The sequence below is a fragment of the Macrobrachium rosenbergii genome, chromosome 30 (genome assembly GCF_040412425.1).
Source record: "Macrobrachium rosenbergii isolate ZJJX-2024 chromosome 30, ASM4041242v1, whole genome shotgun sequence".
Taxonomy (NCBI): domain Eukaryota; kingdom Metazoa; phylum Arthropoda; class Malacostraca; order Decapoda; family Palaemonidae; genus Macrobrachium; species Macrobrachium rosenbergii.
The window spans coordinates 19,983,936-19,999,038 of NC_089770.1; the positions used below are offsets into that span (position 1 = coordinate 19,983,936).

The following is a 15,103-nucleotide window of genomic DNA, read 5'->3' on the forward strand; positions in this document are numbered from 1 at the left end:
AGAGAGAGAGAGAGAGATTCATTGATAAAACCGAAAGATTGTTCACAACATGGCAACCCTTATCACACCTCCCTAAGCAAGAAAAAGTTCTCATGAAATAAAACGGTGCGCCCGCTCCAGTAGCTCCCCATTTGGCTGACAGACACACGTTCTGTCACTTGGCTGATCGTCCGTCGCTTGGAAGGAAGTTGGTGCCATTTTTCTACCCTTTAGTCGTTTCGTATTACCTATCAGCACGACGGAACGTCCTCCAAGCGGACTGGATTGAGGTGGGTGAAGATTAGCTTCGTAGGAGGGATATAGATTTCGTAGCTATTGTAAACTACATTAAGAAAACTTCCTGGGTTTATGCTCACAAGCCTAACAAAATTTTAAGTCCGAGCCTAGTTAAAAAAAAGACTTTGTGAGCTTCGTAGGCCCACGCTACACGTCATCCGCTTATAGCTTAGTAAAATCTTTACGGAAAAACGTCACGTGCTCTTTCTACTGGACGAAATTTGTAATAACAATAGAAGGGGCGATTTTTTATTGGTCCGTCACATTCCTTGTGCCCTCTCGTTGTTAACATGTCAAGTTGTAGGGTATCGATAAACGGCGTCGACAGGTGGTATCAGCAGGAGAGCCTTGCCCCTCGGGAGAGTATAAGGACCATAGAATTATTCTACATGGGATACATGCATGAATACGGAATACAAGAAGGACGAGGCAGCCCTGAAGAACATCATTCGCCGAAGTTCATGACGGTCGACCTTACAATCTGCTATAAGGATCGGAGGATTGCCCAGTACCTTATGAACATCCCCTCCGTCAGCAGCGATCCCATGCCCTGAGAATGGATGCCGCCATTCTTATTTTGGTATGACAACGACTCGCCTTTTTAAGAGGACCGCCGTCCATCTGCATGAAGGGGCGGTGTACCAACACCGCGTGAGGGAACACGGCAACGCCAGCATATCGTAAGGAATACCAGAATCCTCGACGGCGACATGGACCACCGCCGCCTCCGCTATAAGGATACACCCGCCCTCCTCCTCGGGCCGCGAGCTGAGTCAAGAGACCACCGAGATGGTCTTGGCAGAGTTCCCCGGCGCCAACTAATCAGCGCCCGAGTCAGTCAACCAGACTTAAAGCCAGTAGGAGAGCTCCCGGAATATGACGGACCAATAAAAAATCGGCCCCTTCTTTTGTAAAACCGTTTTCGGGTACAAATATCCCCTGAAAAAAAAATAATAATAATAACAAACACACTGTAAAGGGATATCTATTCATAGAGGAAAAACACCATCCTATGTTATAAAACATTTTATATGGATAGCGATGCATCCAGTAAATATCTGGAAGGGATGATTTTCGTATTACGATGTAGGAAGAGAGAGAGAGAGAGAGAGAGAGAGAGAGAGAGAGAGAGAGAGAGAGAGTAGTGGGCCAAATATATGATATGTTAGAGGACTTGAAAGAAGTGTGATATCAAAATGTAAAAATAAAAAAATTGAAAAATAATGTTTTAAAATGAAATCTAAAGAATTAAAGCTGTTTTCACTCACTTATTTGTTTGTTGTTATCAATTATTCGCGAGTTACTCATATGTCATAGTCATACACATTCACATTACGACATGGAAGATAACTTTTCTCAACGAACTTTATTTATCTTGTAAATAATCATTGAGTCGAACGCTGCTTAAGACCAATTCTAATTCATTTATAGTTACTTCTCAGCCTGGGTAATGTCACGCATGGTATTTATTCGACCTATTTATAGTGGATCGCAGAGAGAGAGAGAGAGAGAGAGAGAGAGAGAGAGAGAGAGAGAGAGAGAGAGAGAGAGAGAGAGAGAGAGAGAGAGAGAGGCACTCTTAATCTGAAAAACAGCGTTTTCGTGGATTCTGATACGATAAAAAAGATAATTTACTTGATAATCAACTTCGTCTGATAACAGAAACAGGAACTTCTCCCAGACTCCGTCCCTTCATATATTTACTAATGATTATAACGGACTTGACTCCAGGATTAGACCTGTGCTGAAAAACGCTATCTACCAATATATAAATTTCTATATCCTCCTTTCATCTTTGCAGACCACAAAGAACGTGAGAGGATTGTGACATACGAATCATGATCGTCTGGGTACTGACGGCACTGGTCCTGGTGATATCCTACTTGGCCTTTAGGAAACCACGAAATCTCCCGCCAGGTGAGTTTTGTGGGCAGTAGCTCAGAGTCATAGGTTTTATCCCCGTAAACTATCAACCTACACTGATCACTTCTCACATAACCTGGATTTTAAGGTCTTTTCATCCTGGCATCTCTGCCACAACAAGAACCAAACAAAATGCTATCTAGGTTTTCATCTTCTCATCCCATCCAAGATCTCCAAATTCTCTGAGTCTTTCATCAAAACCAAAGTTCATCGACAAAACATGATCCATCTTTTCTCCTGTGATAACTGTTTTACCACATCTCTATCAAATTTTTATGTCTCACCATTTCAGCTCACCTGTTTTCAGAATGTACATATAGTACCGTGTGCAGATAGTTCAACTCATTTGTTTACAACACTGTACTTCACTTCCACGCGGAAGAATAGACTAGAAAGTCCCTTCATACGTCCCAACTTTTGCCCCAATATCAAACTTTTCAATCTACACCGAAACTAGCTTGGCAAGGATTCAAACTCATAAAAACATTCATTTTAATTTTCTCTTTTCTATACTTGGAACTGACACTTAAAATACAATCTCTCCTCCTACCACCAGTTTCAGCAAAATAATCCTAGGACTAGGATATTTTCACTCATCAGTCTTCTTGACACTACAAGATATACCCGCTCCTTCATCCTAAATCAAAGCTACCTAACCATAAAGGCTAAATTTTAAATTTGGTACTTACAAATGGCAATACATTTTCTACTTCCGTTTTCTAATCTAGGAATTACATATAAACATTAGCAACAACAACCAGCGTACATTATCTTGAATACATTTGTCTGATTCTAATCGACACGCAATTTGTAAACATATATCTACTATGAAAATGAAAAGTCTAGCAGCCACAGACGCGATCATTCTTGCTATTTTCAGTCCAGAAATCCTCGCTTCACTTTAGTTTCAGCAAGTTTTATAACATTAAGCTTCTTCTTTTAAAAGACATCTAACGTTATGCATTTTCTATCTGTACCATGTCCACACAGATTGAAAACCCAACAAACATCATTGTTTCTTCCATTCTTTGAAACATTATTATTATTATTATTATTATTATTATTATTATTATTATTATTATTATTATTGCTAAGAGATTCACAATTTCGTTACTAAAAATATTTATATAGTGAATATATTACTATGTAAAATAAACAAAGAGTTTCGAACACTTGAACGGTGTTCCTCATCAGTGCTCCTCGTTGGACGAGTCGGTAGAGTTGTCGGCTATTCTCCGGCCGGCTAATGAAGAATTAGAGGAATTCAAAGAAATTCATTTCTCGCTATAATGTGGTTCGGATTCCACAAAAGCTGTAAGGTAACCAATTTCTTAATAAAAAAGTCTAATCATTTAGAGCAATCAGCTCAGTGGTCTGGTAAATATATTAACTTAGCACTGATGAGGAACACCTTTCAAGTGTTCGAAAGTCTTGGTTTATTTTACATAGCAATATATTTACTATATAACTGTGGATTTTTATTAAACACATTATTATTATTATATTTCATTATTATTATTATTATTTAGAACAAAACCAATTCATATGGAATAAACCCACAGGGGCCACTGATTTGAAATTCAAGCTTCCAACGAATATGATGTTCATTTGAAAGAAGTAACAAAAGGTAATAGGAATTACAAAAAGAAGAGGTCAGTAATTAAAAAAGAAAGAATAAATTAACAAATTAATCAATGCATAGATAAAAATGTAAGTAAATCATTAAAATACAAGGAGCATTGTTTCAAAGTAGAAAAGAAATGCATTGCATCTTCGCTTGAACTTTTGAAGTTCGAACTGCACAACATCCTCAGGGAGACTGATCTCACAGGATAATGGACGGTAAACCTCCATGGCCACACTAATTATCATAAGTGATTTTTCCAAAATCTAATGTTATTATTATTATTATTATTATTATTATTATTATTTCAGGACGATGGGGCTTGCCAGTGATTGGATACATACCTCTGTATACCAGTGATAAATCTAAAATGATCAGAGATTTCAGAAATCAGTTCGGCAATATATTTTTGTAAGTAACTAAATACGGTATTGAGAAGTATAGAATAATCATGGCGCTTCTTTTCTCTCTCATTATAAATATTCAACATAAATTCTTCAATGTCTTACAATCTGGGAAGGCTGGTGGATATCCCCTCAAGGTTACTTCATGATGTATGACCATGTTTAATGTTAATCTTCCCCTTAGTCATGTCTTGCAATGAGAAGCAGCTTTAGGGGACCAAGATACCCTATGTACTGTTGAATCATTCATGAACTCTCGTTCATGTCTCATATCCTGATAAGCAACACCAATCACCTCCACCTTGAATACATTCTTTGGCTTCTTGGATATTAGGCCCCTTTTATCTAATGCTTTTCTCACCCACCAATTCAGCCGTTTCTAGAACTTCTTCTTCCACTTCCTTCTTCAAAGCTTCTGCCTTTTATCACTAGCTCTTTCAAAACCTTCATATTTATTTCTATAGGTATGTTACCCAATAAAACCTAAAATCGTAAACACTCGTCTGTCCTAAAGAATAAGCAATCCTTATATCTCTTTTTCAGCAACATTTCCTCTTCAAAACATACCCTGAATATCCTAACTGATAATATACAAGAAAATTTCACAGGAATTCCCAGCAACATCCGGTGCTTTCTGTTTCCAATTTTTCAAGTTTTTCTTATATCTTTTAGCGTCTTTCCCAAAACCGCTCTCGGATTTCTAAAAATTGCCAAATCTTGAATCACCCATTACAAAAAGACAGCATTCACCTCAAGCAAGTGTATTTTCATTTGAATCCTTTATTCTATGGTTTATTTGCTCGCTGAGCTTTCATATTCATAAATAACAATTCCCACCCTCAAATGTAAACACAGTCTAGTGGTCCATCATGCACTATATCAAGACCGCGGATGCAAGAACCATGTAACAAAGTATCTTAATAGAAAACTTGAAACATTCTGTTCCCTATTCCAAAGATAATATAAAACGAAAGGAAGAACATCATAAGAGAGATAAATTAAATTTTGTCGCAGGAGGAGAGCTTTTTATCAGTTGTTGACTAACAAGTGAATTGTGTTCGCAGCAATACATCATTTTGTTTTCGTGTTTATCGCGTGTTCGTTCTTGTCTTGAGGAAAATAAAAATACTAATTTCATATTTAGGCAAGTTTATTATATTCATTGTGACTGTTAAAATAATGCAGCAGTATTTTGGTTAACGGGCATGTCTTATATTCCTGAAACAGGGTATAGGCGCTATATACACACATACATACACATTATATTTATGTGTATATATATATATATATATATATATATATATATATATATATATATATATATATATATATATATATTACTTATTTTTTCTTACAGATGGAAACTTGGCAGCCGCATCACTGTTGGTCTGTGTGACTACCACCTGATCAAGGCCACTTTCTCCAGACCAGAGTGTCAGGGCAGACCAGATTTCATCAGTGTATACGAGCACAATTTCCAGGAGAAAAATACAGGTACCTGAGTGGGTGATTCCTCCTCCCAACCTCCCTTCTGCTGTGTTCACTCTCTGAGCAGTGTTTGTGTTTCTTTCTGCGGCGCCTTCCTCTTCCTGCTTTATTCTTTTATTGAAGAGGAGAGGAGAGTGTGTGGTTGCATCCGATGCTTCATCTGGCGTCGGTGTGAGGTGTTGGAATACAGTTGAGCATAAGGTTTCAACCATGCAATTGGCCTAATAACTTTTGACGGAGTCTCAAAGTTTGGCAATGGAGGAAAAGAAATAGTTAAAGAACTGACAGCATTACTGATGTCACAGGAGTAAATGTGGGAAGAATTAGCTTGACAGGTGTAACGAGGCCAACTGAGAGGGTGGGGGGTGGGGGTGGAAAGAATCTCTCCTTACATTCAATCTAAGCAGTGGCCGAAATAAAATTTACAGGAAAGTGACGAAGAAGCTACTTTTGGTTAAAAAAGAATGTTGAGAGAAGAGGAAGGGGCGGTGTCGGTAACAAAAGCAATTGCCCTTTACATGAAATACAGTTAGTTTCCATCAGTAAAGTACAGGCTGGTATAGCTAATTCCTCTTTCTAAAAGGAGATTTTTCTTTTATTTCTGGTGATGTGTCTTCCTCCTTCCCTAATGGGAATCTTCTTAAAAGAGGTAAACATTCTAAAGCATAAGCTTCACCCCAGAACTCCCAAAGAGAAAGAAATAATTGTGAATCCACGACAAGAAATATATGTTAAAAGTAAATTTGATTTTCTCGTTCTTATTGATAACAATACTTCCAGTAGTAGAAGCATTGGAAGTTTTTGCAGTTTATGCTGTCTACACTGAACATTCTCTTTCCTGAAGGTCTCATCATGTCAGTCGGTGATGTGTGGAAGGATGGCAGAAGGTTTGCCCTTCGTCACCTGAGGGACTTTGGAATGGGGAAATCATCAATGGAAGGAATAATACTACACGAGGCGATGTCATTAGCCAAGAGCTACGATGACACCGTTGGGAAACCCGTGGAGTTCTCCTGGAACCTCAATGTTGCTGTGCTGAACGTCATCTGGAAGCTGGTGGCAGGTGCGTTATTATCATCAGTATAGAGTAGCTTTATGGCGAAAAGATTTGTTTACAAATGAATAAAAATTGCAGCAAGACAAAGTAAGAGAAGCTGGACAATAACGTGGGAAGCAGTGAAAGGGAACAGACGGCAACTACAAGACAGACAGTCGCGCAGCTAAGACTGAATGATCAATTCAAAGACCTTTAGCATTGTTACAGTGCTCATACAACGTACACTGTAGGCAGTAACCCTTTTAAAGAATTTGGGCAGCAAAGTAAGTAGCAACTGTCTGGAGAACAGATAACTGTCTTTTGCAAAGTAGTCAGAAAATAGTCAGTTGTTTTTAAGTATATGGCCGAAGGAACATACAGCTGCCTTTGGTTGTGTGGAGTTAGTGGAAAAATAGTTTCCTTCACGTGTGTAACTCACAGAATAGTGTATAAATAACTTCCTTCACATGCGCAATCCGGGTGATAATTCTGATGGTGGGTCAGTGAAACAAGTTACCTTCACGGGCATGTAGCAGGGTACAGACAGGAAACTTTAAGTACTAGTGGCATGAATCAGATGACTACATTTCCTAGCTTAGGTCTTGGGAAAAGATAATTGTACTTAGGTGTACTGTTCAGAGAAATAGACAGTTACCATCAAACGTATGGACTCTCACGATATTTTCAATATCCACTAGTTTTTGTGCCTTACCAAGAAGCCACACCCCGCTTCCACAGCTATGGTAGCTGATTGGTTCATGTATAATGTTCGTGTCACTCTTCATTTACTCACAAGAAGTGTGTTCAGAGTTTTAATCTGACTTGTTCTGTATAATGCTAAAGCTGGGAACAAAAATTTGAATGATTTTAAGGCTTCGACAATTTATGACAATTTTAACAATTTCAACACCCCCTCTAAAGTGCTAGTCTTTAAATTATTTAAATTTCCACTATCAGTTTTTTTACACTATACACAGAAGAAAAGGTCTGATTACATACTATGAACATAATGCAAACAAATGGATAGCGACACGAACGTAACTATGGAAGGGGAGTGTTTTCTATGCCAATTTAGCATTACCTTGAAAAATGTTAATTTTCCATAAACAAAACGTAGGCATTAGAAGGAAATGGCAATAAAAAGCCATCATAAACAGTTCATAGTCCACAGGGTAGTAAAAGTTAATTAATTTGGCAGATAAGAGATACGATCCAAAAGACGAGAAAATCATGAAGTTCAGCGAGATGTTATCAGCAGACTTAGATGCAATACAAGGTCCCATCCTCATCCTCGACATGTTTCCAGCATTGTTGCATATCCTGCCAGAGTCTTTACTAAATAAATGGATGAAGCTGAGTCAGATACGCGAGCACGTGGCTGAGTTTAAGTCTTTCTTTGAGGTAAATATCAATAATTTCAGTTCACAAAGGAGACTACTGAATTTTGGTTATTTTTACTCTTAGCAAACTACGAGAAGCAGGCGTATTATTATCCAAAAAATACGGAGATTTGTTGATACCGTCAGGCGCAAACAAGTGTCCTTTGTAACAGCTCCTTAGCCCTCGTTTCCGTGAGTTCCATATCTTTCTGCTTCTTCTTCATAAGTCATTTCTGGCTTGGCCATTTCGCAACTCGACTTGTCTCTTTAAAAATGAAAAAAAAACTAGGAAACGATTCCTTCAGTTCTCTTAAGGTAATAATGGTACTTAGTGGTAAGTGTCTGCTAGTTAATGGCCTTTTCTATGTGAATGTCAGCAAACTCTGCCTGAACAAGAATAAATCATAAGAACATTCACCTGAATAAACAGTGATCCAGAAAATGGCATTAAATATTTGTACTAGCTTCCATTTTTCTTAAGCCAAATTTCCACACCAAATCAATCTGTAATAGGGTGACAATAATACACAGCCAACAGGATATTATCACCTTGATTTTTTCCAGGATACTATTCATGAGCACGAGAAGACCTTTGACCCAGATAATCCAAGGGATTACATAGATGCATACCTCAAAGAGATGCAGATGGAGACAGGGAACAAAAGTACAATTTTTCAAGAAAATCGTAAGTAAAAATAAAATTTGCCAGTTTGATGGCTGTAGTGTGACTGGGCAAACTTCATCTCATGACTTGAGAATGAGTTTAGCCTGGGAGGTCAATAACAGAAATGGTGAGGTACTTTGTAGGACTGGGAATAAATTCGCCATAAATAACGTACTATGCAGGATTGGGAGAGGGTGTTTCATGAGGCCTGAGACACATATGACGACCCTTGCATCGGGGAAAGGGAATACGAACATGGTCAGCAACTTTATTTTAGGATATTTTGACTGAAAAGGATGGTAGATATTCCAGTGCCTTCTAGATTAACCTTGTACATGACAACAATGAAAATGGGCTCTATGATCTATATATTTCTTGGTATATATGGCAGATACTTTGAGCTATGGTTTATGTTAGGGTGTCAACAGGGACTTTCCTTCCAGGGTCTCAGTCTTGTGGCATCTGGTATCACGCTCCTTCTTTCACAGAGAGAAATCTTCTGTCATCTGGCATCATGATCAACTCTTATGGGTCTCAATCTTGTGGTATCTGGTATTATGCTCCTTCTTTCACAGGGAAAAATCTTCTATCATCTGGCGTCATGCTCAGATCTCACAGGTCTCAGTCTCGTGGCATCTGGTACTACGCTCCTTCTTTCCACAGGGAGAAATATCCTTTCATCTGGTGTCATGATCAACTCTCATGGGTCTCAGTCTTGTGGCATCTGGTACCACACTTCTTCTTTCAGCGGGGAAATCTATCATCTGGCGTCATGCTCACCTCTAATGGGTTTCAGTCTTGTGGTATATGGTATCATGCCCTTTTCTTTCTTGCGTCATGTTCAACTCTCATTGACCTCAGATAAATCTTCATCATCATCTCATGGGCCTCAGTCTTGCTTATCTGGTAACTCCTTCTTTCACAGGAGAAATCTTCTGTCATCTGGGGTCATGCTCAACTCTCATGGGTCCCAGTCTTGCACCGTCAGGCACCACGTTCCTTCACAGGTATCAACCTTGTACCATCTGGTGCAAAGTCGCATCACTTACACAGGCATTTTTCCACAGGTATGAACCTCATATCGTCCGTGACCAGCCTGTTCAGAGCTGGGAGCGAGACCACCTCCTCCACTATGAGGTGGATGGTGGCCCTGATGGCTGTCAATCCGGAGATCCAGAGAAAGATGCAGAAGGAAATAGATGAAGTGTTCCCTGGGGACGAAGTGCCTTCTCTTGAACGCAGGGACAAGTAAGTGTGCATGGGGTTAACAGAAAAGTAGGGAGGGGCTAACAAAACGAAGACTATAGGAAAATGGAGAGAGAACGAACGAAAAACATGAGAGAGAGAGAGATATATATATATATATATATTCCTATATACGCATATATAAAAATGTGGTTTATAGATGGATAGAGAGAGAGAGAGAGAGAGAGAGAGAGAGAGAGAGAGAGAGAGAGAGAGAGAGAGAGAGAGAGAGAGAGCATTCATGCTAGCTCAGTTTTCTGGTAATGAATAAGCTTGTAAAAAAAATGGAACAATTATTTATAAGAATGCTAATCTTAGAGTAGTTTTCCTTATTAAATACCAGCAGTAGAATTATTTAATAGGTACTACTACTCAAAAAACTATTTGCCAACGCATCTTTAACGCAACTAAAATACCTTTGAAAATAACATTTTAACCAGTGTTCCATACACTGACCCAAACACTATTAAACGTGCCAACACTTGACATTTGTATTATTCTTTAATATTTTTAATAACTATATCAGCTTCACTTTGTTGAAAGACACTTATTTTTTAAAACGATATTAGGTTTAACTTCACTGGGAATCATTATCAAATATGCAACATAAGGCTAGCTGTATATTTGCACATGTACAAAATGTACAAGACAATATAAATATAAATAAATAAATAAATATATATATATATATACATACATATATATATATATATATATATATATATATATATATATATATATATATATATATATATATATATATATATACTTAATTCTAATAAAATCTGAGCCGTATTGAAAAATTAACGAACGCAATCACATGATCACTTTAGCTTTCTTATTGAATCAGTATTCTAACATGATTCTTGACGCCAAATCTTATAGCGAAAACAGACCACCTTTCATGCACCCCTCACCATAAGCCTACTCCCAAATTTCAGAATGCCCTACACGGAAGCGGTACTGCTGGAGGTGCACAGATTCGTAACGCTCTTGCCCATAGGTCTGTTACATACAGCTACAGAGGACATCACAGTTGCTGGCTATCGCATTCCCAAGGTTAGTGTGTACTTTCCTTAGAAAAGGTGGGCATATAACGTCAGGCCAATGGACACAGAGGGAGTGGGATAATTAACTTCAGAGGGATAATTGAAAGAAGAGAGGAGAAGGATTTTGAAAGAAGAAGAGCGAAATATTAACAGGCCAAAGAGGGCACAGAGGGAGTAGGATGATTAACTTCAGAAGGACAATTGAAAGGAGAAGAGAGGAGGATTAAGAAAGAAGAGGAAAAGAGAAGGATTAACAGGACAAAGGGGACACAGACGGAGTAGAATGATTAACTTCTGAAGGATAACTAAAAGCAGAAGAGAGAATGATTTTGAAAGAAGAAGAGAGAAGGATTAACAGATTTTGAAAGAATTGAAAGAAGAGAGAAGGATTAACAGCGCAAAGGGGACACAGAGGGAGTGGAATAATTAACTTTAGAAGTATAACTGAAAGAAGAAGAGAGAAGGATTAACAGGTGATTAACTTCAGGATAACTGGGTAATGGATTTTGAAAGAAGAGAGAAGGATTAACAGCGCAAAGGGGACACGGAAGGAGTGGGATGATTAGCTTCAGAAGGATAACTGAAAGAAGAGAGAATGGTTGAAAAGCCAAAGGGGAAACAGAGGGAGTGGGATGATTAACTTCAGAAGGATGATTGACAGAAGAAGAGAGAAGGGTTTACAGGGGAAAAGGGACATAGAGGTAGTGGGATGATTGACATTTGAAGGATAACTGAAAGAAGAGAGAATGGTTGAAAAGCCAAAGGGGAAACAGAGGGAGTTGATTAACTTCAGGGATGATTGACAAAGAAGAGACATTTACAGGGAAAAAGGGACATAGAGGTAGTGGGATGATTGACATTTGAAGGATAACTGAAAGAAGATGAGAGAAGGAATAACAGGCTAAAAGGGGCACATAGGGAGTGGGATGATTAACTTCAGAAGGGTAACTGAATGAAGAAGAAGAGAGAAGGATTAACAGGCCAAAGGCAACACAGAGGGAATGGGATGAATAATTTTTGAAGGATAATTGAAAGAAGAGAGAAGAATTAAAAACTCAAAGGAAGTGGGATGATTAACTTTAAAAAAATAACTGAGAGAAGAAGAGAGAAGGATTAACGGTGAAAGGGGACACAGAGGAAGTAGGATGATTAACTTTAGAAGGATAACTGAAAGAAGAAAGAAGGACTACTAGGTTAACTGAGAGATGAAGGGCTAAGGATTAGTAGGCCAGAGCCGACAGAGAGAGTGGGATGATTAACTTCTGAAGGATGACTTAATGAAGAAGAAGAGATAAGTATTAGCATAAGAAGAACAATTCAAGGGGTGAAACAAATGAGAGACAGACTTTTATAGTAAAGAGAAAAAAATGAAAGGCTGACACTACGCAAAATAAAAGGGGGGAGGTAGAGGCAAGGAGGATATAGGGTCTAAAACAAAGGATGGATAAAGGATACAAAGAAAGGGGTGATATAAATGGAAAGGGTAATGAGAAAAAGAAGGAAATGGAGGATATAATATAAAGACGACGAAGTAACAGAAAAAGGAACGGGGAGGAAATTAGTACAACAAGTGGAAAGGAAAGAAAAGGGAGGATTTAAAATGCTGGCAAAGGGGTGAATATAATGAAGGTTATAAAAGAACAAAGGCATGAAAGAGGGAAAGGAAGATATAACGTAAGGACGATAAAAGAGAACGTGAGATGGAGGATATAATATGAGGGGGTGGGAAGGAGGATACAGTGAGGGAGGAAATACAAGAGAGCAAAATGAGGAAAAGTGGAGGGAGATATAACAAGGGAAAAAAGGAAAAGTGGGAAGGACTGACATGAAAAGCGAGAGAGAGAGAGAGAGAGAGAGAGAGAGAGAGAGAGAGAGAGAGAGAGAGAGAGAGAGAGAAGCAGGTCAAGGATATATCCTTAAAGGTACAGAAGGAAAATAGAGAAGGAAAACATCAAATAAAGGCAAAGACAGCCACATGAAACATAGGAAGAGTAAAGGGAAAACATGAGAGAAAAGAAAACATAAATATGACCTGATGCTAAAGGAAAGACATAATACAAGAGAATTAAAAAAGGGTATAATAAGAGAGAATAAGGCTAAGGAGTATATTGAAATAGAAATACGTAAAAAATATATACTAAGACAGATATAAAAAGGAGATACAGTATTTAACGATAAACAGAACCTAACAGAAAAAGTTTCACTGTTCACAGAGAGAGAGAGAGAGAGAGAGAGAGAGAGAGAGAGAGAGAGAGAGAGAGAGAGAGAGAGAGAGAGAGAGGTTAGTTCAATTTCTTCCTCCTCTCCAGAACACCGTGATGTTTGCCCACTCCGAGAGCTGTCACCGAGACCCCAAGTACTGGAAGAAACCCAACGACTTTTTCCCAGAGCACTTCCTCGACGAGGACGGCAAACTGCTGACGATAAGGGAAGGATTTTTGCCCTTCTCGCTGGGTAAGTTCGGCTGCCTAGCAATTAGAACACTTACTTTGGAAACCAGATAAAAATATAACTAATACATTTCGTTTTCAACTGTAGTTCCATGTGTATTTAACACTAAAAGAGGTGGCTGTTTTTGCACCAGGAATTCTCTTGGATGAGGTCTGGATGTTTAATCAAGACAAATGTTTTTGGGATAATTAATATTTTTTTTGTAAGTTCTGGCCAAAATACAGTGCTATCCATTCTTGGGCTTTACTCTAAGCAATAGTTACTTCCCATTACGATCAAGAAGCACATGGTATTGCACCTAATTTTCTCACACTTAAAATCACGGAGCAAACTCAAACAACATCTCCAAAAAATGTAATTTTTCTTATGTCTTTAGTTATTCTATCACTTGGCGACACAACAATAAACTGCCCAAGAGGCAAAACTTTATTTCAAAGGGTCAACTTTCAAAATGCTAATCAATTACGTACAATTTTAAAATTATTAATCTTAGGTTCTTTGACCACGCCGTTAAGGATAAAACGTTCTCTCAAATTCTAATTATCTATCTCCAGCTTTCAGTACTGGATACGGGCCATTTTATGCTTGTATTTAGAGTCTATATTTTCCTTGGATGCTTTCGGTTTCAATGTCACCGCTAATTTTGAGTCGCTGCGATTTCAGTCTCTTTAAATGCCTACAAGATTTTATCATTACATTTATTACTATCACTGGCCATAAGCAAGTGTTAGGCAACTACAAAAAATTCTTTATTTTCAACTCTTGTTTAAATATAGCAGTGAGGGTGATCAGAGGTGGAGGAGCTGCAAAAAGAAAGAGTTAAAACACCACTGAGCTGATTAACAGCCTAGATGGCGCAAGGATTAGAAAACACGTAGATGGCACAACTTGCCCACAGACCATGGGTAATAACACTCGAAGGAGCCAAAATAGTATCAGTAGTACAGTAGTAGAACTGTCTAATGTTTATTCCTTTTACAACAGTCTGAACCGGTTTTTCCCAACAGGCCGGCGCCAGTGCCTCGGCGAGAGCCTGGCCAAGATGGAACTCTTCCTGTTCGCCACCTGTCTCTTCAAGAGATTTTTCTTTTCGGCCCCCGAGGGCTCGCCCATCCTGACGGAGTCCGACCCCACGAAGCCGATACTCAGGTTCATCAGGCCTTACAAGGTCGTCATGGAGAGGAGGGAGTGACAGGGGCCGATGACAAGAGAAAGGCACGAGGAGGGAAAGAAATGGAACTTTGTGATATCCTCTGTTTTCCGAAGACACATCTCTCTCTCTCTCTCTCTCTCTCTCTCTCTCTCTCTCTCTCTCCAAAGCTCAGTGAGCGTGTCTTTAATGTCCTTTTCGACTTACATGTTTAAAAATACGGAACCTTTATAACTTGAAAGGAAGACACAATCACTTGTAAAATAAAAGACATTTGAAGCTTAACAGGAACAACAAATGAAATGCAAAGAAACGGTTGAAAAAATTAACAGATGAACTGATTAGGCACCAATAAGAAAAGCAAATACCGAGAACGAAATAAAAGAGGAAGTTTACCATAATATCTTGATACGA

General features: G+C 38.5%; 1 protein-coding gene across 1 annotated transcript; it reads left to right on the forward strand.

Moving 5' to 3' along the window:
* Nucleotides 1–125: 125 nt before the first annotated feature.
* On the forward strand, nt 126–15,103 carry LOC136855122 (cytochrome P450 2L1-like). Its single transcript, XM_067131970.1, has 11 exons — nt 126–269; nt 2,078–2,193; nt 4,135–4,234; nt 5,585–5,721; nt 6,560–6,778; nt 7,950–8,152; nt 8,695–8,815; nt 9,862–10,042; nt 10,981–11,098; nt 13,398–13,542; nt 14,547–15,103. Exons 2-11 carry the CDS (start codon nt 2,115–2,117, stop codon nt 14,729–14,731), a joined length of 1,488 nt encoding a protein of 495 aa, XP_066988071.1. The 5' UTR covers nt 126–269; nt 2,078–2,114; the 3' UTR covers nt 14,732–15,103.

Coding starts and splice junctions, on each gene's coding strand:
- LOC136855122 (XM_067131970.1), top strand. CDS start 2,115: ATGATCGTCTGGGTACTGACGGCACTGGTCCTGGTGATATCCTACTTG. Junction 2,194..4,134: donor ACCACGAAATCTCCCGCCAG/GTGAGTTTTGTG, acceptor TTATTATTTCAG/GACGATGGGGCTTGCCAGTG. Junction 11,099..13,397: donor CTGGCTATCGCATTCCCAAG/GTTAGTGTGTAC, acceptor CCTCCTCTCCAG/AACACCGTGATGTTTGCCCA.